Source organism: Aphelocoma coerulescens, chromosome 6 (genome assembly GCF_041296385.1).
Source record: "Aphelocoma coerulescens isolate FSJ_1873_10779 chromosome 6, UR_Acoe_1.0, whole genome shotgun sequence".
NCBI classification, from domain to species: Eukaryota; Metazoa; Chordata; class Aves; order Passeriformes; family Corvidae; genus Aphelocoma; species Aphelocoma coerulescens.
This window is the reverse complement of record NC_091020.1, coordinates 24,131,301-24,157,403: the sequence shown is the minus strand read 5'-3', so window position 1 is coordinate 24,157,403 and position 26,103 is coordinate 24,131,301. Positions and strand designations below refer to the sequence as shown.

Genomic DNA, 26,103 nt, shown 5'->3' with positions numbered 1-26,103 from the left:
GACCCACATTCCAGCCCCACGTGTGCAGAGGGTCCCCCAGCCCGTCCCACCAGTGGCAAAGCAGGCACACAGCCCTGTGCAGGTGGACTTGCAGATTCAGTTCTTGGCCCTTGCCAGCGTGCTCAGAGCGGCCCCGGGCGCTGCTCTGCAAACAGCTCGTGAGCACAGTCCCTAAGAGGAGCAGAGTGGGACAGCCTGAGGGATAAACATGATTTCCCCAAGGAGAGAGGACTGGGAAGCCTCCGCAGGACATGGTCTGCTCCCAGGCATTGGCTGGGGGCTGTGGGACCACACCAGACCCTGGCTGTCCTGCCCACATGCTGACCCCCATCTTTCCACTGACTTTTCCTGGCAATGGCCAGCCCCTCCAAAAGCCCTGTATTTCAGGGTTTTTGTGTAACCCCAGAACACAGCCGTTTCACAAGACAAGGAAAATGCCCTGCGGAAAGTCAGGAACTGGCTTTCTAACTCTCCACACCCCTGCTGACTGCAGAGGGGCTCCAAAGGGTCCCTGCCCCAAACAGCTCTCACCACCATTTTGTACTGGGATCTGCAGGGCAGCCAGCTGTGGATACAGCAGGTAGTGAGGTCCCATGCCCCTGCACCCCTCAGCCCTCAGGTTTCACCCACCTTCCAGCAACTTCCTCAGCTGCTTCTCCTTCTTGGCGATCTCGTTCAGGAAGAGCTTGGAGTTGAGGTGGCCGATTTTGGGTGGGGGCAGGCTGCCACCTGTACAGTTCTGAGTCCTGTTGGGGATGGCAGGCAGAGAGGTGTGAGTTATAAGGTAGACTCAGGAGAGGGACAGCTCCTCCCCCCCACCCTCCTGGAGCCAAACCCCCTCCCTAGGGTAGAGGACAGAAGGGAGCTGGCTGTCTCTGGCAGGCAGGACCTTCCCTGTCCAGTTTTGCTGTGAATGTCCCCCGCCAGGGCACACCTCCTGCCATGTCCCCCCCTGCATGGCCATCCCAGCTCACTTCTGCTCCATTAGTGCTGGCTTTAACTTCCTGCCCTGGCTCTGCCCAGTGAAGCTGGACTGAGCCCTGCACCCTGATCCGGCTGGTCCCACCCTCTGCTCTTCCACAAGCACAACACTGTTTCCCCATGTCCCTGGGGAGGACCTGATTGAATGGCTGCATGAGGGGATTTTTTCATCCTCCCAGAGAGAGAGGGAAGCTGAGCATGCCTCTCCCTGGTAGCATCCCTGGCCCTGGTCTTCCTCTGGACATCGTGCTGCTGCCAGCCCTGTGGACAGGAACACACCCTTTGCCCCAAACATGTCTGTCCCGCTGTGCTTACCTGTCCATTAAGATTTTCACAGACTTGGTGTTCTAGAAGTGGAAGGAGAAGCTCTGGTCAGTAAGGCCAATCCCTGCCATGGAGGCTATGCCCCCTTTCAGTGTCAGCTTCCATGGCCCCCCAGGAGGGGACAATCTGACCATGGGCACTGAGCCCCCTTTCCCCTGCATGGGCTGCTCCAGCCCCATCTCCAGCTGTGGCATCTCCTCATTTGAGGCCAGCACTGAGCCTGCCCCACTCCTCCTTGACTTCTCCCACTGCTGAGCCCTCTGGAGGCATCAGCCAGCCCTGCTAATGTCCCCATCCTGCTCCCCACCACACCCCACGCATATCAAATTCTTCCCACACAACCAGACCTCTCCACAGCCCCCATCCCACCCTGGCATGGGCAGCTGGTCTTACCTTCATGAAGTTGATGTCCTCAGTTTTGTCAAACATGACCTGGACAGAGCTGAGGAGCTTCTTGGCCTCCTGCATGCGCTCATTGAGGTGCAGAACCTGGGCTGCATTCTCATTGCAGAACTTGGCCTGGGCCTTGTCCAGGATCTCCATGGTCTTCCGCAAATCCTCATCTAAGATCTGGTGCATCTTCTCATACTGCAGGCGCACCTCGTCCTTCAGCTGGCTCACCTTCTCCTGGGGAGAGGAGCAGGGTCAGGCCCTCTGTGCCCTTCCACCTCTTCCATGATGTCCTAGGACACCTGGGTCCTTTCCCAGCAGTGGAGAATGCAACCTGAAAGCTGCACCCCAGCTCTGCTCTCCTGCAACACCCAGACAGACCAAACCCTGCTGTCAACTACCACATGGGACTTCTATGTGCCAGAGATCCAACAGGGACACTGTGAAGGTTTGACTGGTTCAGCAGGTCCTTGGACCTACTTCCTGGGGTCTGTGTGGTGTCACCTCCTGAGACCTAATGCCAAGGAACAACCCGCCGCACCACCGACAGACTGTGTGCTCCCCTGAAAAATCCCACCCATCCCCATCTGCATGCCCTTTCCCATCTTCATCCTCATCCCCAGCCCCACCCCAGGCTGGAGACACTTCATGTTCCAGAGCCTTTCCCTTCATGCTCTGGGAGGCCGAGGGGCCTTAAGGATCATGAGCACTCCCTCCCTGAGGAAGGCTGTGCTGAGGACAGCTGAGGCCATCTGATACTTAAGGACAGCCTTGTTCCTCACGTCCCAACTCCCCCCCAGGACCCATGAGGCTGTAGGGCAGCTCCAAACACATTTTGTCTCCCAAAATGATGACTGACAAGGGTGAAATGGAGGCAGGCAGTCTGTCTGGCTCCCCTGAATGTCTGCCTTCCTCCCTGCCCACCTGGCCCCTATGTTTAAGGAGATTGTCCCCATTGTGCCATGGGGTGACCGTCCCTGGGACTGGCCGTGGCAGAGTGAAGCACTGGTTACCTCAACCAGCCGCTTGTCCGATTCCAGCTTGTAGAGCTGCTCTTCGATGTCCTGCTCCCTCTCCTCCAGGCGGTCCTGCTGCTTCATCAGCATCTTCTGCAGAGATAAGAGAAAACAGCATCATCAGAGCCCAGCGGCCGCGTGTGCCAGTGAACGTTGGTGCTGCCCACACTGGCTCTGCCCACGTGGTTCAGGAGGGACGGTGCTTTTTCCCAGCAGGATGCTACTACCAGGCTGAAAGCCCAGGCATAGCTTGTGGAACTGGAAACCTGGTTATTTCAATGGCAGAAATGGCAGAGGGGCTGCATGTGCCAGGCTGTGTTATCAGCTGGGTTGGGTCCCCTGGATGGGGGCAGCACCTCAGGTAACTTTCTGCAACCCAGTCAGTGGGGCTGGGTCAGAGCCAAGCCCTGAGGACTGTGGGGGGGACACAGAGAGGCTCATCTCCCACTAAGGCAGTACCATTTCGAGGCCCATCACCCATTGCCAGCAGGCTCCTGCAAGACATCACCACGTCCCTTGCGCCCCCGTACGCCACGCCAAATCCTTTCTCCCTTCCCCACCTCTGTGACAAGCCCCAGAGCCAGCGTCAGCGTAATCTGGAGGGACAGAGTGAGCAGGAATGGGGCCTCCCCCCGCCACAGTGCCAGCCCCCAGCCCCACTCCTTGGGGCTGGGCCTGGGCCATCCGCCGAATAACTGGGACACAACCTTATCCCCAGCTATCAGCGTGAGCGCCTTGCTCCTGCATGCTTCCCACTGCCCATGAGAGAAGGGCTCCATCCCTGTGAGCAGGAGCAGGGCTTCCCAAAACACCCCTCAAAATCAACTCCAAATATTCACCCTTCATGTTTACTGGGGGGAAAAGCCAGGACACCAGCAGGGCGAGGAGAAGGGCTTTACCCGGCACAGAGATGCGGCGTTAGAGACTCAACGACAGGGGTGAGATGGAAAGAAACCGGCAGTGAGAATGAATTTCGAGGGGATTATTGCTATTATAAACCGCCACTCGGGAATTTATAATCAAGTAATTAATTCCTGGACGAGGCGGGAGGGGGAGGGTGGCAGAGGCGCTGCCGGGATTAATTGCATTGCAGGGAAAGGCTGTCACCTCCGACTCAATTCAGGAGCAGGAATGCGAAGCCTCCTCCCTCCTGTTGTTTTTCTTAAGGTCTCGGGCACCTCCAGCCTTACTGTCGCTGGGCTCCTACCACTAATAATAACGAGGAGCTAAAAAAACCCAGCTTCTCACTCACAGGCACACTCCACATGCATGCCCGGGGCCCACGCGTGTGCACCCACCCAGGCACATGCAGGCAGACACACAGACAGCACATCCATTGAAACAGGGCCAAGGGGCAGTCACAGCAATGCAGACTCCCAGCCCATGGGGGGACTTTGCTGCACATATGTACAGAAACACAGAGGCCTGCAGCATCCAAGGGCATCACTGGAAGCATCCACACGGAGAAAGATTTGAGGCATATATTAAAAATCTCCTTTTTTTCATTGTAAAAGGGCTGTTATTTGTGTTGCTGCAGCATCAGGAGGCTGCAGTCTGCTCCCAGGTTTAACACGGTGAGAACTGAGCTCTAGAAAGTGAGTGCAACACCACTTGCTTGAACCTTGAAGAACCAAGGGTGCAGGCAGGAACTGTGTCCCAGGTCCTGTGCCAGCAGCCAGGCCTGAGTGTGGGGCTGCTGAGGGCTTCTCTAGAGGCTCAGAGGGGGTTTTGGATCAACCACCAGGCAGAACTGTGGGGTAGGTGGGCAACAGCCCCATGTAGGTGGGGCTGAGAAGTGGCAGGCAACAAGCCTGCTCCAGGGCTCCAGAGAAAGAGATGCCTTCCAACATTCCTGCTTGAAGGTGGCCAGTTGAATGTGGGAGTTGGGCAGGTCGTGCAGTGCAGGCTGAGCTGCTCACTGCCCAGGCTAGGCAGCCAAAGGACACGGTGAGCTTTGCACCGAGCCCTTCCCTACGCTTCCCTCCCTGCTGCAGATTTGCCATCTCCACCCGCACCAGCCCACCCAGAGGACAGCCAAGTCTAGCCGGGGCCCTGGGAGCAGCCCAGTCCTCTGCCTGACTTGCCTGTCTGCCAGCTGGGACAGGAGTGGGTAAAAAATATAGGACAGGACCCAAGGCTGACAGCTTGCTGGGCACAGAGGCCAAATCCCCATCCCACTCTGTCATACCGATCAGGTATCTGACATACCTGAGGCAGCCACTGCCCTTCCCCCCGATGCTGCTGGGATGCTCTTGCAGGGGAAACCAGGGTTTTCTATCACTGGCAGATGCCAGGCGGGCAGAGGCCACCCTGCCAGCCCCACTGGTGTGAGGGACCCCCGAGGGAGGCACTGAACAGCCCCGGACATGCACGTACCACCGCCCTGCAGCTGCCGTGGCAGAGCTGCCAACCTTTGTGTTTTGTAACAAACCTCAGACTACTCCACTCCTGGGATCATACAGTTATGTGAAATCACAAATGTACACATAAATATATGTAAAAATAACTTTTTATACATAGAAGTTAATTTCATATCCCTTCACAGCTGGAAAAAGTGACCAAAATCCAACCTACAGCCACAGGAATCAGAGAGAATAGAGGACATGCAGCGCTTTCTTTAAACCTCACATTTGAGCCACTATTTCGATTTTAGGTTGATTTAAAAACTGTACGTGCCTGGGATCGCAGTTGGAATGGGAGGGCTTTTCACCCACGGCAACAAAACCTTAACAAGACACAAGGGTATGAATTACCCCTTCCGACACCAAGGGGCAAAATCTCATTGTCTATGCAGCACAGGCTGAATTCCTTAGGTGTTTTGAAAAGGAAAATATATCCCTTCCATCCCCTCCCAAATCTGGTATTTCTGAAGTCATGAACTCCTCCTCCTCCAGGATCAGAATTTCTCGGGGTAATTTCTCATATTTCATGCATGACCTTGATGCTGGGAGAACCGAGGCTCCCTCTGTACAGGCACCCTTCCCAGCCTATGAGCAACTCTGATCCCAGTTTGTCTTTTCCGAGACACGTCGCCAGTTTGCGAAACGCATGCTAAAAATGCTTCTTATTCCAACACCAGCTGAGAGTGAATTCATCTCATTAATTAATAAATTAATCAGTGGCTGGGGTAAGTGGCTGGTCCGCCATGACCCTGTAGGCCCTAGTGAGACAGGGCTAGCTCACAGAGACCAGCTTATTCTGCGGGAGATGAACATAATGTCCCCCCTCCTCTTGGAAAAAAAAGAAGTGTGGGTACAAAAGGGCTGAGCCCATACAGGGAGTTGGCGAACATGCTGTGGGCATCAACCCTGCAAGGGAGCTGGACCACCGAAGGTGAAAGGACAAAGGAGGGGAGGTCATCCTTCAGTTCCCTGTGGGAGTGAGGGTGCACTCCTTCTGTGCAGGCAGAGGAGGGTGAGTCCTGAGCAGCCATTGTGGCAAGTCAGACGGGTTTAGGGTACTAAGGTCATGCACTGGGAGGGAAACACTGCTTGGAGGGACATCTCTGCAGGAAGCAAAGCAAGCACAGCAAAGTCTTGTTGCAGGGAGGATGCACACAGCAGGTCCCTGTGGGATTGTGCTGGGGGAAGGCTTGCTGACCATCACTACCCACGGCGCTTGCTGGGAGAACACCACCACCAGGGAAACCATGCTCACCTTGCCTGCATCTTACTGCACCTCCTGGTCAGTCCCCCTGAATCTGTGCTGGCCCCAGATCCCAGTGGCTGCCCCAGCATGGGACACATCCACCCTGCCAGGCAGGGTATGGGGGTATGTCTTCTGGGGGACAGGGCAGTCCCAACAGAGAACTTCTGCAACATTAAATGCCTGCAGCCACAAGACAGGAAGATGGTAATAAAGAGTTTAACAGCTCTGATGATACAGGGCTTCTATGCTTCTCATCCGAGAGCAACTGCATGGCTGCAGCACCACAAGCCTCAGATGTGTTTCACACATGGGTCCAGCTCAACCAGCTGGGAAAACCCCCACTGCAAATGGGGGCACTGGGGTGTGGGAAGGAGCTCACACCCACCCAAGACCTCCCAGGCAGGGAGCAATCTGTCAGCAAGATGTCTCCCCTGACTTGTCTTAGGCTGGTCTCACCACTGTCCTCTCCCAAAGGGCAGGGCTAAGCCTGTGGTCACTGCTGAGCCCCCAGTAACAGCGGATTATTCCCCTGCCCTGCCTGAGGTCCATCACTCCCCTCATCCCCCCTTTGCAGCCTATTGCCCTGGGGCCAGCATCGGGGCATCAGAATCCCATGACATGCCCCAAGGTTTTGTGTTCTCTGAGACTGGTCAGGGCCCTTGTGTGCCTCCCAGGGAGAGCTGGCAGGGGAGAGCCCATGGCACCCCTTCCCTGAAGGCTCCAGTGCTCACCAGCCCCTGCCCAACTCCCAGCAGGATCAGGAAGGAGCCTGGCAGCTTAACCAGAGGCAGACTGGTGCCCCATGACCTGCTGATCTGCTGTGGTTTTAAACAAGAGCTGGAGCAGTGAAAAGCCTTACTGTGTTCATAGGGCAAATGGAGCCCATGCAGCTTCTCCAATGTCTAATAAGCACTGTGCATCCTTCAGGGCCATTCATCTTGCAAGAGCAACCAAGTGCCCACACACTGACCTGTGGGATGCTTGCAGGATGCTAATACCCAATAAACTCTGCTGAAACTGTCTGTGGGTTTGGAGGGTACTACAGCAGGGCAGGTGGACAAACCACAGGAGTGCACAGCCCTCATTCCCGTAGGAAACCAGGGGAGCAGAGACTGCCCCACAGAGCACCCGTAACCACAGCTGGATGGCTGGCCCAGGACAGGTGCACTCACTTCTCTGCCTCTCTCCTTCCTCCTCCTCTGCACCCAGGCCTTCCCCTCGCCGCCAAATCCCAGCCACCAAGTGAATAAGGACATTGTTTGCAGCCACCGGAAAGCCAGAACGGAGGGAGCAGCTTTGAGCATGAGGGGGAGGAAGGGTGAGGAGGAGGAGGAAGGTGGAGCCGGAGCAAGGAAGCCGCAAAGGGCAGATGGATGCCTGTTGTGGGAATGGCTCCAGACACCTGCAGCTCAGCCCAGGACTGGGATCAAGAGCCCCCATTGAGACACACGTCCCAGCACGTTGCTGGAGACGGGCCTGAAGTCACAGTGACTGAATTTTAATGCACTGAAAGCCCTGGACCAAGGAGGCGAGCACAACCTTTTGCCTCCCCAGACCTCCCACACACAGACTTCCCTCTCCCCAGCCCTGCTCCACTGTCAGCTGGACAGTTTTCTGAGAAAAACCCACGCGATGAGCTATTTTCATCCCTCCTGAAAGTGTCACCTCACCTGCTAACATGCCAGAACCTTGACACAGTGCACATCTGGGGCACAACAGCCAAGTGCCCCCAAAAAGAGGATCTCAAATCATGAGATCATGCACTGCCACAGGCCAAGGGGACCAGTCCCCATAGCTCAAGCCCCGTGGGGCGTCCCTCCCACCCTGCCACGGTCTCCTGCTGACCAGACCCAGGCAAAACCAGCTCTTTCAAACTCCCCACAGCCCTCATGACACTCGCAGGAGGCTGATCCACTTAAAGGGGCAGGAAGGAAATGCTTTCTGGTTGGGGTTTCATCTTGCACACATTTACAGTAAGCACCAGGCAGGAGGGAAGGTCTCCAGCCAGAGCACGAGGTCTTGCCTTCCCTGGCCAGCCTGGAGCACACACAGTGCTCCAGGCTTTGGCTTTTCTCACGGTGCTCTCTGTTCAGAGATCAGGCTGGTTTATCCTCAACAGGGGAAGGAAGAGGGGAGGGGAACAGCCTGAGATATTAATAGCTGCCCTTGCTAGGAAGGGATGGGAGCAGCAGCCATGCAGTGAACAGGCATCAAAGAGACCCCCTTGCCAGCACTGAGAGACCCCTGAGCACCAGGAGAGCCAGTGCTTCCTAGAAAAGGGCTGAAGGCCAAATATTCAGCACCAGCTTGGGGGAACAGGATGTACAATGACTCTTGCAAGAGCAGCTCTCCACCCTGCTCTCATGCTGGAGTGGGTGAAGATGCCTCCTGCTTGTCTACATGACCCTGTGAGATGCTGCCTGGCCTCTGAGCCTTCCCCGGGACAACAGGAGAAACAATCAGGCTTAGACCCATGTCCCATCTCCACTGGCTACCCCACAGGCACAGCCCTGTGTCCCACCTCCTGTGGGCATCCCTGCAGCACGGCTGGCACACAGCAGCTGGATGCTCTCATGGAGCCACGACTCATGGCTGTTTAGCAGAACCAGGTCGGCTCTGGGCATCCCGGGACAGTGGGCATGGCAGGCCACACTTCTCTGCACGTCCCTGTACCAGAGCAGATCCTGGACCACCACAGGGCTATGCTGGTGCCTGCAGCCTGGGACAGCTCTTTCCCTTGTTTACACCCAGCAGAAAGGAAGAACTCGTTAATAAGGGGAAAATACAAGCATTGTGTTGCATGGGGCCAGCAGCAGGATTTCTGGAAACCAGGAAATGGGGGACCTATTCTCTGTCAGAAAGTGACCTTCAGGGGGACCTTGAGGATGTTAATTCATCCTCCTGGGCCTCTGTGCCTTTGTCCCCCTGCTCCTCACGGCCATGGGGGTTACTTGATGCTGTGCCTCTCACGCAAATGGGGGAAAGAAGCTGGGGCTCTACCTATAATTTTTGGACCCCAACTTCAAGCCATGGCCCAGCTGCCACTGCTGTCAGTGTCCTTGGAGCAGGGACAAAGATTTGCTTCGAGGGGAAAAGGAGGATAAGAGAGATTAAGGAGCAGAGAGATGAGGCCAATGGCTGGAGACACATCACCTCTCTACCTGCAGCCCTGCAAGTCCTGGAGGAAGGAGCCTTCCTCATATCAGGTGTCCAGTATGGGTGATGCAGCCCTCAAAACAGAGGCTCCCTCCATGCAAAGCACAGCAAGAAGCAGTGAAAGCAGGGCAAACGGCCTCTGCCAGACCTGGGGCTCAAGACTTGCTCACAACATGTGCAGAAGAGGAAAAAAGGGGCTGGAAATGCACCAGGAAGACGAATACCAGGACAAGAAGCTAGTTTGCATGCTGAGCATGCAGCCAGGCAAGTCATGACTGATGCTGCTGGCTCCCCAGGACAAAGATGAGCCTTGATGATAGAATCACAGAATCATAAAATCACTAAGATTGGAAAACACCTCCAAGATCATTGAGTTCAACCTTTGACTGAACACCACGATGTCAACTAAACCACTAGCACTAATGGCCATGTCCAGTCATTTCTTGAACACTTCCAGGGATGGTGACTCCACAACTTCCCTGGGCAGCCCATTCTAATGTTTAACCTCCCTTTCACTGAAGAAATTCTTCCTGATGCCCAACATGAACCCTCCCTAGCACAGCTTGAGGCTTGACCTCATCTTTGTCACTTGTTGTCTGGGAGAAGAGGCTGACCCCACCTCAGTACACTCTCCTTGCAGGCAGTTGTAGAGAGTGATAAGGTCTCCCCCAGCCTCCTTTTCTCCAGGCTGAACACCCCCAGCTCCCTCAGCCACTCCTCATATGGCCTGTGCTCCAGACCCTTCACCAGCTCTGTTGCCCTCCTCTGGACTTGCTCCAGCACCTCAATATTATTCTTGCACTGAGGGGTCCAAAACTGAACACGGGATTTGAGGTGCAGCCCCACCAGTGCTGAGTACAGGGGGATGATCACAGTCCTGGTCTTGCTGGCCACACTACTGCTGGTACAAGCCAAGATGCCACTGGCCTTCTTGGCCACCTGGGCGACTGCTGGCTCATGATCAGCTGCTGTTGACCAGTACCCCCAGGTCCTTTTCCGCTGGGCAGCTTCCCAGCCACTCTGCCCCAGCCAGTAGCACTGTGTGGGGTTGTTGTGACCCAAGTGCAGGATCCAGCACTTTACTTTGCTGAACCTCATACAGCTGGCCTTGGTACATTGATCCAGCCTGTCCAGATCTCTCTGTAGAGCTTTCCTAGTATTAAATATGACTGGTCCCAAAACTGTGCCTTGGGGAACTTCACTAGTGACCATGCCTTTGGCCAGTATAGCCACTTTCTGCCCCATATTTGCCAGGAGAGACAGCATTCAATCAGGGAAAATGCTCCCACACTGTGTCCCAATGCTACAGGGACAGCAGATGCATTTGGGCGGTGCAGGAGCAAGATGGAAAGACCACCTCTGAGGGCTGCTGGGGCTGTGGGTGCGGGCGCAACCAGGCCCTTGGGGCAGCGAGGAACTCAGGAAATCTCTTTTCTTTCTGCTGGGAAGGGAGGGAGAAGAGATCCCCACCCAGGCTTGGGTGTGGACACTGGCCAACAGTCCACCCCAGCCAGCGTTTGGTGGGAGGCCAGCCCAGGCCACCTTCGCCTGGGAACAGAGAGAGGCAGGAAGAATCACAGGGCTCAGTTCTGTGTTTATGAACGACAAGGTCTGCATCTTCTTTGCCATCAGGGATGCAAGGGAGGAGCTCTTTTCCCCACCTCTTTCACTTTTAAGGGGAAAATGTACAGGTTTAGGGCTGCTTATAAATTAGTGCCAAAATTCTCCCTACTGCTGAGCCATCTCCAGCACAGGGCTCTGGCTGCAGGCCCTGGCACAAACCTGCCCTGCCCAGCACCAAATGTCCTTTGAGTAACCAGCTCAGGAGCACCAGCGCTGGGACACTGCAGGGAAAAGTGCAGGGGTTTGCGACATCCTGAAAGTTTCAGACACCAGACCCAAGTGCCTTGAGCAACTGTTTTCAGACACTTGGGAGCTCAGACTGACACCAACACCTGGAGCACAACTGGTCCCCATGACCAGCATTGCCTTGTACTTCATCCCTGCCACACCAGAAAATAAAATCTGGGGCCTGTAGCTGTATCGAGAGGGATTCACCAGATTTCACAGTTTTTCATGTCATGTAATCATCAAGATCATGTAACAAGTCCTGCCCTTTCTGCCTACAGCACACTCTGTGCTTGTGGTTTCTCAAATGCTTCAATCAATTTATATGGACATTAGGGGCGCCCTACCTTCCTTTTCTCCCTCGTCTGTCTGTTTTCATACATCTGCCCCTTCCCAGCCACAGATCCAGATAAAAAATTTATCCAGCAAAAAAAGAGCAGTCTGTCTTTGGTGGGATCATCTCCCCCAGCTGGCTCTCAGAAGTGCTCTGCCAGCTCCAGTGGTGGCAGTCTAGGCAGCAAAGGGAGATCACTCAGTGCTGAAACTCACAAAGTCCTGCTCCTCACACAAGCCCTATTGCTCTGACAGATCATCTCTCAGTCGCTCCTCCCACAACCCCCATAAAAAATTCAACAGGCTTTGGCAGCACCCCCAATCCTGCCTTGATCTGTTGCTGTCCCAGTCTTGTTTAGCTCTGTTGAATTACAAGATCTTCCCAATGTGATGAAATCTCAGGGTCCCAGCCAGTTGTCCCCAAACTGTGGCTGTGGTAATGGCTTGCCTTCCGAAAGAGCCATCCTGCAAAGACCCATCCTATTGCTTGGCAGCAAACCTACCCCCATCTGCAGGCCCTGCAAAATTGAGAAACCCTCACTCCCCCTTCCAAATAAACATTTTGGATTCAAGATCCAGCTGGCCTATGTGATCTCAGAGCCTTCTCCCTGCAGGGGTGAAACACAGCCAGCCTCTTCCACCCTTGCTCCCATTGCCGGCTGAGCAGCCTCTCCCCTGCCCAAAGACCTCCGCTCTGCACCCACCACAGCTGAGTCCTGCCATGGGAAGCCCTGAGCTCTGAACCACAGCCCCTTTGGCTTCCTACCCCCCTGATTTCTAGTTTCTGCTCTGGAGGGAGCCTGGCATGAGGATGTGGAAGCATAAACAGGTTTTGTGAGGAACTCAGATACCTCTGAGGAGCAGAGCACCAGCAGCAATACCCACGTGCACCCACATCCCAGCCATGAGACGACCAGCAATGACCTGCAGCCACGTGCCCCATCAGTGTCTCATTTGGTGACCCAAAGACAAGGGATCCAGCTGCACAAAGCACCTCTCCAGACTCAGGCAGCACTAGAGAGAAATCCCTCCTTTGATTTAAAGGCCATTATTTTTTTTTTTTCCTCCCAACTGATCTAGTTAAACTTCCAACCGCTCAAGGCTATTTTAATTTGTACTGGTAAGTTAAATCAACACAAACAAGGGCAGAACAGGTTTATATGCACCTCTATTACTGGCCTGCACCAACTGGAGTGCAGCTACATTTCTCCAGGCAGCTTTTTTTTTTTCTCTAATAAAGATAAGGGGGACATTTTTTGTGCACCTCCAACTGACAAATGGAGCCTGAAAGTGAATTGGGAGTCAAAGCCTTGAGGAAAGTCAAGGTGACTTATGCGCCAATAGGCTGGATTCAAAGAGCTCTGCAAAAATGCAGATCAACTAACAAGATTTATAAAACCCGTTAGGGGCTTAGAGGTCGCTTAATTCTCCAAGGTGCCAAGGAAAGTGCCTGACTCTCAGAAGGATGGATGGGGCTTACAGAGGTGGCTATCTCAACCTTTTGGTTGCTTCAAGAAAAGCGGACTCAATTTCTCTTGGAAATGAGGTTTTGACATGCCAAGATGTTTACTGTGAGCCTTGGCTCCTCCATCACTTACTTTAAAGCAAAAGAAACCAAGTCCTGTTGCTGCAGACAACTCTTACAAACATCTACCGAAAGCCACAGCAGAATCTGCTGCTTCAGCTCACCAGCGCCAGACACCACCCAGAGGAGTATGAGACCAGATTCCACACACAAGCTGGAAAAAATAGAAGGGGGGAAAAGACTCTGCACTTCTACAACTCCCCAGTGCCTGGCATTTTGCAGGCTGGAAGCAGCCTGTCAGCACCTGCGGGCAGCCAAGGCAACGTACAGTGAGTCCATCCACCCCAGTGACCACGGCCACAGTCTGCTGAACACCAAGGACCCTCCACTGCCTCCCCACTGGGTTTTTGCTCTTCCCTTTTTTTTTTCTGTGAGGTGGCTGTTGAGAATCTGAAAGCCCGGATTATAATCTTTATGAATCCCATAGTTAGATCGCGCTGAACAGCAGCCCAGCAATACCAGATGTTCAAACAAAGCTGCCAACAGACAGCTGTCTGCAGCTTGCAGCGTGTTTTTACTTTAAAATGCAAAATGATACCAATCTATATTAAAAGAGAGACGTTCAGAGCCTTGTGATAGCAGCTGAAGCCGCGGATATTGCTCTTTCACGCAGGGTGTGGCAGCAGAAGGAAATATCTCAAAAACTACTGCTTAAGCCACCCTCCCAGCCCCCCCAAATCCTGGCCCCTTTCCTAATGGGAAAGAGACTCACGTTACTGCCTGAGTGCCGTGAATGTACCAGTGCGTGTCCAAACAAGCCAGCAAAAAGAAAAATGCAGCATGAACAAACACTGTCTAACGAAGGATGCCAGAACGAATCTGGGCGCTGCCCACACCTGGCTCTCAGCAGCATGGGGAGGACAAAGTGACACGTGGGGGGATGGAGGGAACCAGTCCAGGGGTGGAGGGTGCAGCCCCTCCTGCACAAGTGATCAAAGTGGGACAGGAAAGGTCCCTTCTGGCAGCACAGCATCACCAGTGGAAGCATGGGATGGAGGGGCATCTTCTGGCCCACCTGCCCAGCGTCCCATCTCAGGTTGTCCCACATCCCTCTAAAACACACTGGGATGCTCTGGCCCCACTGGAGAAACTCTGCCTGAGTCTCCTTGATGTGAAGCAGGTTTTCAACTTGCATTACTTTGTACCTTTATTTGTTAGGCTGGCTGGGACCAGGCACAAAGCCCTACACCCTGCAACCTTTTCTGCACACCAGCAGCTGGAGAAGGCAAGAACTGGAGCTCAGCCTTGCTCTTCATTATTCCTCCCTCTGGAAATGCAAGCCACCCACAACGACCACATTTTGGGGATGGCAAGTCCCAAATACACTAGGCATGGCACAGTACTCCTGGCTTGCAGGAATTGTGCAAGGAGGGCTCTGACTTACTCGAACGTGACGTCCCAAATTCCCCACCAGCCGCGATCACAGGAAATCTTTGGGACCGGTCCCAAGGCTGCCTCATTGTGCTCCGAGCAGCAACAGCATGAATGAATCATGCTCCTCAACGTGACACCCAGCTCCCAGCAACGTACTCGGGACCAAAATATTTACGTTGCAAATGAGTAAGAATAGGACCAGATCCCCTCCCCAGCCTGGTGGCATAAAAAGGCCAACCTGGTCTTGCACTGAGCAAGTGGGTGGCAGAAGGATAGGAAACCAGGAGGCAAAGACCAGTCCCCATGTCTTGCAGCCTGGCTCTGCCCAGCAATGCTGAATCAGAGCCCTTCCCCGTAACAGCAAAACCCCAAAGTGGCAAGCACTGAGACTACGATCCCCGTGGTACCACGCTCCTTCTGGGTGACACGTGAGGGAGCATGCTGGGACCTGTAGTTTCCAGCCAGCCAGCTGCAAAATGCCATCCTCCAGTAAACACATCTCAAATTAAAGTGATGCAAGGCCCCCAAGCTCCTGGCAAGGTGCCAGCCATGGCTTCTTGTTGGCAGGCACTTGGCCAATTCCCATGTGTTGCACTAGCCCCTTTCCCAGGAGAAGCCAAGAGCCCGCAACCCGCAAATCCCCTCGCAGCTGACCTGCAACCCACCCTTTCTGAAGCAACATTTCTGCATGGACTTTCTGCATGCTCTGCAGGGTGCCCCCAGAGCTCTGGTGCAGCCCTGGCCCGCAGGAGACATCAGCCCTGCTCCTGCCTTGGTGTTGAGCCCCTCCACCTCTGCTCCATGGCACTGCAATGCCAACCCCCGAGCAAGACCCTGCATCCAGCACTGGCCAAACTTCAGCAACACAAAGCCCAACACTGCATCCCTCGAGGGGTCCCATAAAGATTCCACCGAAGCAATCAGAGTCGTAGGAAGCAAAAGGCAGCACACTGGTGTGGTGTTTTCAGGCAGAACAGCGCAAGCAGGCAAAGCTCCACTGAATCACCTTGCCAGCAAGGCTGGGGACAACCACCTCCCCACAGCATCCCAGATGGGTATGCAGCCACCCCAGGAGTGCTCTCAGCCCGTGCTCCAGCAAGGCCAGTCCATACGTCACCCCCTGGGGAACGTGGCACCCCTCTCCTCACCCGCTCACCCTCCCCGCTGCGGAGGAAATCATGCGCCCGGCTGATGTCAGGAGGCATCACTTCACACAAAGGCCAGGCTTCCTGGCAGGGAAGGGGTGGGGGAGTGGGGAGGAAGGGGAAGAGGAGCCCGGGGCAAAGGCAAATGGCATCTACAGCTCCTTGTGTGTGCAAACGGGGCAGCAGCAGGAGACAACGTGGCCCCTTCTACTTCAACTGCCCTTGCACCTGGGAAAGAGAGGCAACATCATATGTCTCAGTGCCCTTCGCAGCAGCCACAGCATTGCCCTGCCCTGCACCCTGTGCACCCCTTTAAGAATGCACTGAAAAGAAGGGACTCAAGTTTATTTTAATTTGCTCCTGCAAATAAATCAGTTCCATCTTGTCCATGCCAGGCAGGCTGTGGCTGTTGCCAACCAGGAGACACAGCTTCCTGCTTAGCACCCAACCAGGAGAAAAACCACTTCTATGACAAGATCCAACATCAGCACCCCAAAAATGGGCACAAGCATGCACCCCACCTATCTCCTGCTCGTGGGTGGATAAATACTCATGGTACCCATTAATTGATAAATACAGATAAAAATAACATATTGAGGACCACAGTCAAGAGTAACCTGCAGCCCTCATTTCCCAAACTCCTCTCTCCAGTACGCTTCCCAAAGCCAAGCATCTTCGCAAAACATGGCATATCATGGTACCCACAGCATCAACATGACTCCTGCTTCAGCATCTCCTCTCCTCCTCTACCTCTTGCAGTCCCAGCTCACCCCTGGGCAGCAAAAGTAGCTGGTGGCCAGCACCAGACTGCATTGCTTTTGTCTCCAACTCAGCCTCTCTCTCAAGGACAGGAGCACTCTGGACCAGCTGCACAGGGACCAATGAAGAGGGCTTGGCTACAGGGGACCTGTGGGATGTGGTTGATGTTGATTGAAAAGGGAAATCACTGATGTTGCAGGGGGCAGCCAGGGAAGGTGGATTTTGGATGTGGGCACCACCAGGGAATAACTGTAAAGGAGCAAACCCTGCTGCTCTCCTTCAACGTGCTGACTTCTGCTCCTAGGAGAAGGCCTGTCATTGGTTTTTAATCTCGCCCGATTACGGACCAGCCTTTGACATTATTGATCTCAGGCCTCTGAAGTATCATTTATCTTCCAGGTTTGACTTGGTGATCAGAGCTCGACAGCTCAGACCCCAGTCAGCTCCATCCTCCCAGGGAGCCAGGGGAACTGCTCTGCTCAACTCCAGTCCTGCTGATTCATGTCAGCCATATTTAAGGCTCAGTTTCCATCCTCACATAAGGTGTCTTTCACTCTCTGCCTACCTGGCATTTCATTTTCTGACTCAAAAATCCAGCTCCTCAGGTCTCTGGCAGACCAGCAGTGCTTTCTCAAGCTTAGCAGTCCAAGGTGCCTCTAGTGTGCCCTGCTTCCCCCTTTCAGTTTCATTATCCTCTTTCAAAGAGGATGCAGCAGAGACACAGATATTATGGGACGTGCTGAGAACTGCACAGGGATTGGGGGAGCAGCTCCAGCAGTCAGTGTACAACCAGAGAAGCCATTTCTGGCTGTGACCCACTGCCATTTTCTAGAGCAGAAAGGACCAACAACGGCAGCTCCTCATTCCCTAGTGAGATTGCACCCACAGAAAAACCAGGTAGCTATCGTGGTTCTGTGGTGGCTTCCCCTTACTTGCCAGCCAGCACAGCTGCCACAGGGCCAGCTCATGACTTGTGCTTGACCTTCAAAACGTTAATGCCTGCTCCCTTCACCAGGCCCAGAAGAGATGGGCTGACAGGTTCCCTTTCCCCTGGATACCTCCATCCTACATCCAAACTGACAGACACTCCCAGCCTCCACTGTTTGGGAAGCATAAGATTTTCCTCAAATGTCTTTGTCAACAGTTACTGGATGCAGCGTGTACACGAAGGCTGTCTTTTCAGATGCCTCCTGTCTCTCTCTCCTGCAAAGCCAGGCCTTGTGTTTTGGGAAGGAGGGGCATTTCCTGAGGAAGGCTCCTGTGGGCAGTTTTAATACATAGAGAGAGGAAGGTTTAGTTTTTGTTCTTCACCTTGTTATCGTTTATCATATTGCCGAAAAGCACTTTGGTAAATGGAGATTAATACCATGTGCATTTATAGATTGTAGCAGGAGCCAGGAGCCAGCCCTGGGGAGGACCAGGGGAGGAAGTGCCTGGATGGGTGCAGCTAGCAGGGTCCAGGTTCTGCAAGGCACCACCACCAGCAAAGAAAGCTCCAGTCTCCAGGACTGCTTCCCCACACTGCCATGGACTTCCTCTTCCTGACTCCTACCAGGTCCCCCCACCTCTGCTTACCTCTAATTTAGGGACTTCCCCACCCAGACTCAAGGTTGTTGCAGAGATTAAAATGATCTTTTCCTCTCCTCTTTTAAGTAGAAAGCTACAAATTCCTTAGCTGGAGGACAGGACTTGGTTTTACCTGCTGGGCTCAAATGCTCAGGAGATGCATTTGGCAAGGGGTGGTCTTCACACCAGGCAATGTTTCTAGTTCTCTGCCCAGATGCCCTGCTGTGCAGGATGCCAGCAGGCAGAGGCAGGAAAATAGCCCTCAAATGTGCTCCCATTCCCTTGAAGGGGGCAGGCTCTGTCCCCACCTGCTACGACCAAACTACCTCTGACCAAAACAGAGCTCGCAGGCCTCAGCCACCCAGCCACAACAGTGCAGCTGTGGCAGGAAAGCTGCAGTAATTCCCTCCTGGATCTGGCCACCCCCATCACTAAGGGGCTAGCATAATACCAGAGGGAAGGGGGAGTGCAGCACCCCCCCGCACTGTCCCCAAAGGGTCTGTGAGGGGGACAGAGACCTCGCAGCGCATTTATTCCGCTCCATCCATTTGAGAGGCACGCTTCAAGGGGCTTTTTGCCGTCAGAGGCGGGTGCACCAGGACAGGAAAAGAACAAAGGGAGGCACCGGCACCCCCAGCCCTTTGTCTGAGCGCAGAGGAGTTCACCTGCAGGGAAAACCTGCTCCCACCGCAGAGGCAGCAGCTCCACACGGATTCGGATGGGGAGAGGGACGCAGCCCCCCCTGCTAGCAAGAGGATAATGAGCAGAAGGATGCAATCACATTACCCTCTCTCTCCCCTTGCCACACGCACAAGCCCATTACAGTGCACGCCAACCCCCCCCGACTTACCAATAACCCAACAGCCGCAACCAGCAATAAAAACCATTGCCACAGAAATACCAACCCACCCCCAGTGTGATCGATCTGTGTCTGCGTGTGGCCCAGCACCAAACCCTGGAGCTCAGCTCCACCGACCAGGATTGACTGGGAGGGAAGGGGGTGGGAGACTAGTTTCCAGGGGATGGGGTTTTAAAGGCACACAATAACTGGCTCGAATGAGGGTTTGGATTAAGCTGTCGTATGGCAAGGGAAAACACTGCCTCCATTAGGACACGGGGGATTTTCCTTCCCTTTCTCCAAAGCTACAGCTCTAGGATGAAGCTTCCAGGTCACCCAGGCAGGGAGAGGAGAACTGGGTGATGCTGAGCAAATGGGGGATCCTGAACAGGGAGAGATGGGTGGAGGGAAGAAAAGGCAGATCAGCCCCCCCCAAGCCCCAGATCATACAGTCGGCTGCTCTGACAATGTTTACTCATATTTCAGAGAGACACAGCCATCCGGAACGTCACTCCCTGCCAACTGCCTCATCTGGAGCCATCCACAGCTCGGCTCTTCCCAGCCCACTCCAGAGACAGCCCCCCCCACCAAAGCATCCACACAGCAAGAAACTGCAAAAGGACAGGTAGGGGGAAGAGAAGAAACAGAGAAATTAAATTAATTTTTTTTTTTTTAACAGTTCTGGTACATCATCCCAGCAAAGGGATGACTTGGAGAGTGCTTGGAGTGTGCCGGCACCGCTGCAGAGTGCAGGGCACTGTGCTGAGCTGGGAACTTCTGCTCATGTTACCATCACAAGAGAATCACAAGACAGAAGAGGGACAACCACGATGCCCTGGTGAGAACAGGCTGAAGCTGTCCTTATCAGAAAGGATCCAGGACTGGGAACCTCTTCCCCGAGTTCATCTGGGGGACATATGTAAAAACTTTTGCGTGCATCCAGAGTCTCATGGCTGTAAATAACCGTCCCTCCCTCCATATTTGGGACCAGACATCTCTTCCTCCCATTCCCAAGCATGCTGGATGTAGCTCTCCCGGGGAAAGGAGGGGTGGCTGCCTCTGTCCTTCCATGGAGGAAGGAGAAGGGCAGGACATCCCCGGTCCTGCACATTTCACATCTCCCCACTGGTCCCCCAGCATTTGCCTCACCTTCTCTTCCAGCAAACGGAGGTTCATTGCAGGAAATTGGCTACCACTGCAAGCAAGCTCAGCAGCTTTGAGTCCTCTGTGCCATCCTCCTTACTTCAACCCAACCAGCATCTCCTCAGCCTACAGGCTGTTGATAAATGTAGGAAGTTGACAAAGTCACCAGAACCTAGCCCAGATCCATAGCATTTTATTTTTTTTAAGAGCAAAAAAGCCAGGCCAGACCAGATTCTGCCCCGGAGCCTGCGTGGCAAAGCAGAATCCAGCTCCAAGTGTTTATTTATAAATCCGTACATACATGTACATTTGAATTCTGACAGAATTAATTCTGGCATCCAGCTAATTCAAAGCATTCCTCCCCCATCACACTACTGTTGCAGGCCAGCCCTGCACAGAAGCTGATTATAAAATGCTGCACTAGCCAGGCATTTCTGCAAAGGCTTGTGCTATTGAGCATTCAGTCTTTCCTTGCTTGGCTATTTCATTGTTTCGGTGTCGATCCCTCCTCTCTTGCCCTGTGTTTCCTGGTTACTTTTGTCCCTGCTCTGGAAGCACTGCTGCTCTCAGCCCCATTTCAGTGTCAGATTGAAAAAAAAAGCCCAAAACAATTACATGAAATTAAAGAGAAGAAAAGAAGAAATTATCACCATGTACCAAGATTTTCAGTAAACAGATAGGTAATGAGCAAAAAATAGGCCAATATGCTGCAAGGCAAGCTGCAGACAGATCTGGGGATAGAAAACCTGCTGCCTGCCTCCCAAGTACAGCTAAGAAATCCCTGTGTGGTCACACGCTGTCCTCTGGAGCAGAGAGGAGAGAGGTCAGGGCAGCCAGCACTGTAAGAGCCTCTTTATTCTTGGGCAGTTGCACGAATCTGATCGCTTGTGCCCTTTGTGAGACATGGAAATCTGCCTTCTCCTCCCACCCCCTTCGCAAGCCCCTCTTCTGCTCCCCCTGCTCAGATGAGGACAGAGGCAACTCCTTGGCTCCGGAGGCAAAGACCAAAGCAGCAGAGAGGCTGTGGCTGCCCCTCTGGCAGGACCAGGCCCAGATGGGCACGTGGGAGACCTTGAGAACAGTGCTTTGTTGGAGCAAGGGGAGGGGAGAAGAAGGCAAGGACAGTCCTGGGACTTGTGCATTCCTTGAAGGGCTCACCCAGACTCCCACGTGTGAGGCACGAGGCTGAGGGGTGGAGAGAAGTCCAGGGTGTCCCACTGCAGTTCATGTCTCTCCTACTTCCCCCTCTTCAACATGCTCATGGGCTTGAGGAGAGCAGCACGCTGCACACCTCCATACCAGCAGACACATGACGCTCACATAAGCATCACACGATAGATTTAGATTAAACAAGGGTCTGGGCTAAGTTCATTATGCCCTCATCACCAGCCAAAGCTGGGCTTGGACCTCCTAGTTCAGAGACCAAACCACAACACCTCTGTCTCAGGGGCTCATTCAAAGTCACTGCTGAAGGAGGGCTTCAAGGTGGAAAGCTCTAGGCCAGGGCAGTCTGGCATGCAAGGCTGTGCCTAGAGATGCCCACCTGCAAAGTACAGCCAACTGCAGAGGGGTAAGCCTGGGCTACATTTTGTTGCTATTCCTTGCAAAGCAGCTCAAGGTCCTCAGATGAACCTTTCCTTACCTCTCCTCTTTCCACCTCACTCTCCGACAGCTCCCATCCACACCACATTGTCCCCTGTGGGAAAAGAGCATTCTCCACTACAGCCCCTGTCCTACTCCTTTACCATGGCTGTCCCCTCCACACAAGCCTCCTTCCTCCCACCCAATCCACCAGGCTGCCTCCCAGCATTCTCCATCTCTGCTGTCACTTCTCGGATTGACTCCACACAGAAGACTTGCAGCTGCAGATCTGGATCAAACAACCACTGGCAACCTGACGGGCTAAGGGCAAGGAAAATGCTCAAGCTTAGCAGGAAAGCAGCGGGGAAAAGCCCTTAATCCAAACCCTGTGGAGGCAGGAGACTGCTCTAGTTCAGCCAAAGATCTGGGACTGCCAAGATACCCACTGCTGCTTGGCCAGCAAACCCAGAGGGGTTTACAGCAGGGTGGCTCAGCCCCCCAGACCTCTCTAGGGCAGCTTGGGCTGCTGCAGGTTGAACTGAAATCTGCTGCCCCTGACAATACAGCACAGCATAGCCTGACAGATTGATGTGGTGAGTGGCACAGAGCTAGGAAGCCAGGCTAGGTGGGTGCTGGGATTTCTGCCACTGCCCAAGGCCCAAGAAGTCAGTGCTCATCGTGGCAGCTTCACCAATTGACAGCATCCCAGGGCACAATGATCAGTCACATTTAGGAGCATAGTGCCATATTCCTGAGGTCCCTGGGCAGGAACTAGGGCATAAGCAAAGCCAAGGAGGGAGAGACCTGGATTAGGCTGACCTAACCCGTGGGCTGGGCTGGCAGTTCAGCTCTGGGGTGCTAGTGGAAGTTCAGATGGGGGTCGCAGGGAGAAGCTGCACAACTTCTGCTTCATAGGATCTGCTGCAAAAGTTGTCTGGGGACCAGATATGCTCAAAGAGTGCCACAGCAAACACCTGCCAGGCACCAGCCACACCACCTACAGCCACGAGAGCTAAATTAGCACTCAAGCAGTTGGGCACTTGCACTCACAATGCCTGCAGTGAGCTGCGTGCCATGCTCCTCATAAACAAGTCATCTGGAAAATAAGTAAGCCTGTAAAAATCCAGTCCATCACAAGTTACCAAACCTGTTTTGGAGTAAAATAACCTAGAGCAGCTCACGCCAGAAGCCTGGCAGTGAAGCTGATCCCAAGCTTCCCCACCAGTGGGGCTCCCTTGGTCCCAGCAAAACACCTCTGGCACAGATGGAAGCATGGGGATGCAACATGGGACTTGGTGGTGGCCAAAGCTGGCAAAGAACCAGTTTCTGGTACAGACTTGAGATCCTTCTCTTCCAGTGCTCCTACCAAGTGCTCACCTTTCCTCTTTCTCATAATTTATAAAGCATGTGAGTTGGCCTTATGTGGGATGCTGCCAAGAAAGAAAGCCCAAACCCAGGGAGTTGCAGATGGACTCAGCAGCCCAGTCCCTGTCACCCTGGATTTGCTGAACATGCCCTGCTCCATGGACAGTGCTGGATGCTGTTCCTACATACCCGCACGAGGGTTCCCAATGTTTTCCTCCAAGTCTCAGCACCACAACGCATTTTCTCCCTCTTAATGTAAAGCCACCAGAGATCTTCAGAATATGAAGGGATTTCTAGGAAGCTAGGTCAGGGGGAAATCTAGCTCCTTCCCCCCCAAAAAAACAGAAGCAGGAGGAGAGCCTCTCTACCCAAGACCCTTTCCACTGGTGGCACCTCCAGCTGAGGACAGGCAGCTGGGAAACCCCTGAGCAAGCTCAGATGTACCTGGCCTCAATCAACCATGTCCCACACAAAGACAGGGCAAACATGGTAATAATACCCTGCAAGTGAGTCTCTTTCTCTGACTGCTGACTTCTGACCCATACTCCAATGCCAGTAATGTAATTTTCCCCTTTTTGGATGGAGAAAAAATAAAAAGCGACACATCAACTTTGCACTTTCTTTTTCAGCCTTAGAAGCAGGTTCCCCAATGCAGGCAGAAGGCATGTGGCTGGGGCAGCAAAGGCAAAGATGGAAGAAAAAATGTTTCATTTTGAGACCTTGACACAAACAGAATGACAAGAAGCAAAAAAAAAGAAAAAGAAAAAAAAAGAAAAGAGGGTGCCTCGTTGGCTTTTCTTCCCCCCCTCTCCTCTTTAAGCGCTACAAAAACAGGAAACAAAGGAGAAAACATCTCACGGGGGGAAGGGGAGGTAAGCGCTTTATACGCCCACGAAAGAAAGATTAACCACATATTTTATTTACTGTTTGTATTACGGTTGCACTGTGGAGTTCAACTAATTCCGAGCCAGGGCTCTGCAGGTTTGTGCAGCACCCAACACTGAGCGGGGTCCTTCCCCCAAACCCACCAGGTGCGTGCTCTGCTTCAGGCAAACCCTGCACAGACACCCCCTTTCCTCAGGCAGACACCCGCCTCCAGCCTCCTTCACCCAGCCAGAGCACTTCTGCCCCAACTGCCAGCTCAGCTGACAAAGCGCTGGTGCTGTCCCCAAGGAGTTTAGAGCCCCTTTTCCCCTTCAAACCGGTCTGTAACCAGGGTAAGGTGCCCTTCGAGGCGGGCTGGCAGCACAGCCAGAGGAATAAATGCTAAAAAAGCAGAGTTTATGGGGAGCGTGTTTGCAGGCTCCGGTCCCTCCTCCGGGCCATGGGGGCCACCCACCCCACAGCGGGTCGATGTTGCAATCCCCCCATTCGCGAGTCCCCCGCACCAAGGTCAGGGCTCCGATCCTCCCAACTTTGACTCATTTCTCAATTAACGGCTTTCCGAACCCAAGCCACACATGGAACAAACCTCTCACAATGGGGCCTCCCCCGGACCTCCCAAGCCCAGCGTTACTCATCTGCCCCCCAGTCCCAGCCCATCCTTCCCGGGATGCTCCAAGTGTGGCTCACCGCTGCTGCAGGGTGAGCAAGCAGCCAGGAATCCCGGGCCCGGCTCCCGCAGGCGGGAAGCCGTCACCAGCTGAGCTCATGCACCCTAATTCGGGAGCCGACAAGGCCACCTTCCTCGCTGGCTGGCAAGGGGCAGCTTTCAGCCGGAGATCTGGCCACCGCCATGGAGCAAGGGCTGGCAACCTGCTGGGCACTTTTCCCAGGAGCTCATCCCTACCCCAGCTGCTTCCTGGAAGAACTGCTTCAACTATAGGGGGGATCCTTTGGATCCAGCTTGGTGCTGTCCTTCATTGACCCAGACTCCGAGCACCCAACCGAGCCACGCGCCCAGCGGGAAGAGACAAGCTTATCATCACAGAGAAAGGAAATTAAGATAACGCGGTGATGGAGGTATCGAGGGATTTGGCCAAGGTCACAAAATAATTCCGTGGCTCTATGATACAGCCGTCTAACACTTTTGGTGTCTGGCCACACATCCTAAAATTTCAAGCCAGGGCCAAAATCCAGCCTAGCCGGTGGCAGCTTTCTGCCAGGTCATTAGCAGCATGCATCCGCAAGAAGCAGTGAACATCCAGCCATAACAACAGCAGCAACAACAAAAAAACACGCAGCAAGAGCGGGAATAAATGAGATCAAAGTGTCCTGGAAAAGGACCTGGAAAAATAGTTTTGGTCCCTGGCTAAGGCTCCTGGGAGATGCACATGCAAGCCCCATCCCAGCCCTGCACAGCCCTCCCGAGGTAGCTCCCCACCCTGGCAGAGGGAAACCAAAATGACTCCCTATAAATAGAAGCAGAAAAGCGCTTCTCCAAAAGACTGACTGGGTCTTTCCCCTTCCAGCGTGTGTGGCGGAGCTGCTGGCACCTCCATGGAGGTCCCTGGTTTTCCCCCAAAGAACCTGGAGAGGAAAATAACCTTCCTGTGAGCTCAGGCTGGCTTCTCTCTACACAGAGCTGCCTGCTCCCCCCCCCCCCCCCGCCCCACTCCCAGGCCTGGCCATCCAATTGGAAAGTAATTATACTGCAATTTTTATTTATGACTTCTTTTTTTTTTTTTTATTGCTAAATGGTGACTCATTTTGGCAACATTAAAATACACAGGAAATCATCCCCATTTTACAGTAATCACCATTCAATTCATTGTTAAATATTTATTCGGCAGACAAGCGCCGAGCCTCTTTCGAAGGGTCGGAGGGGGAGCGGAGGGGCAGCCCTGAAAAGGGGGAAGGTGGTAGAAGGGTCATGGCAGGGCTGCCCGCAGGGCTGGTAAATGCCCGCCAGGAACTGGAGGGTGGGGAGCCAGGGGTGAAAGCTCCTGCCAGATGGCCTCGCCAAGAGCAAAATACAGACCCGCTTTCCCTCGAATCCAGCATTACAGCCCATCTTGCTCCAGGGAGAGGGGCAGCCCTGTGTCCCCTAATAAAAACCACACTGTTTGGCCAAACCCCAAGCCTGAATCCCCACCAGTGAGACGTCACAGG

General features: G+C 53.8%; 1 protein-coding gene across 1 annotated transcript in view; it reads right to left on the bottom strand.

Moving 5' to 3' along the window:
• Nucleotides 1-26,103, bottom strand: part of TRIM8 (tripartite motif containing 8) — a 29,723-nt gene that overhangs the window by 1,652 nt on the left and 1,968 nt on the right. Inside the window, exons 3-6 of the mRNA XM_069019905.1 lie at nt 2,709-2,804; nt 1,699-1,932; nt 1,297-1,328; nt 631-746 (exon numbers count right to left, since the gene is read on the bottom strand). Of these exons, the coding sequence (XP_068876006.1) occupies nt 631-746; nt 1,297-1,328; nt 1,699-1,932; nt 2,709-2,804 (478 nt within the window). The remainder of the gene's footprint in view (nt 1-630; nt 747-1,296; nt 1,329-1,698; nt 1,933-2,708; nt 2,805-26,103) is intronic.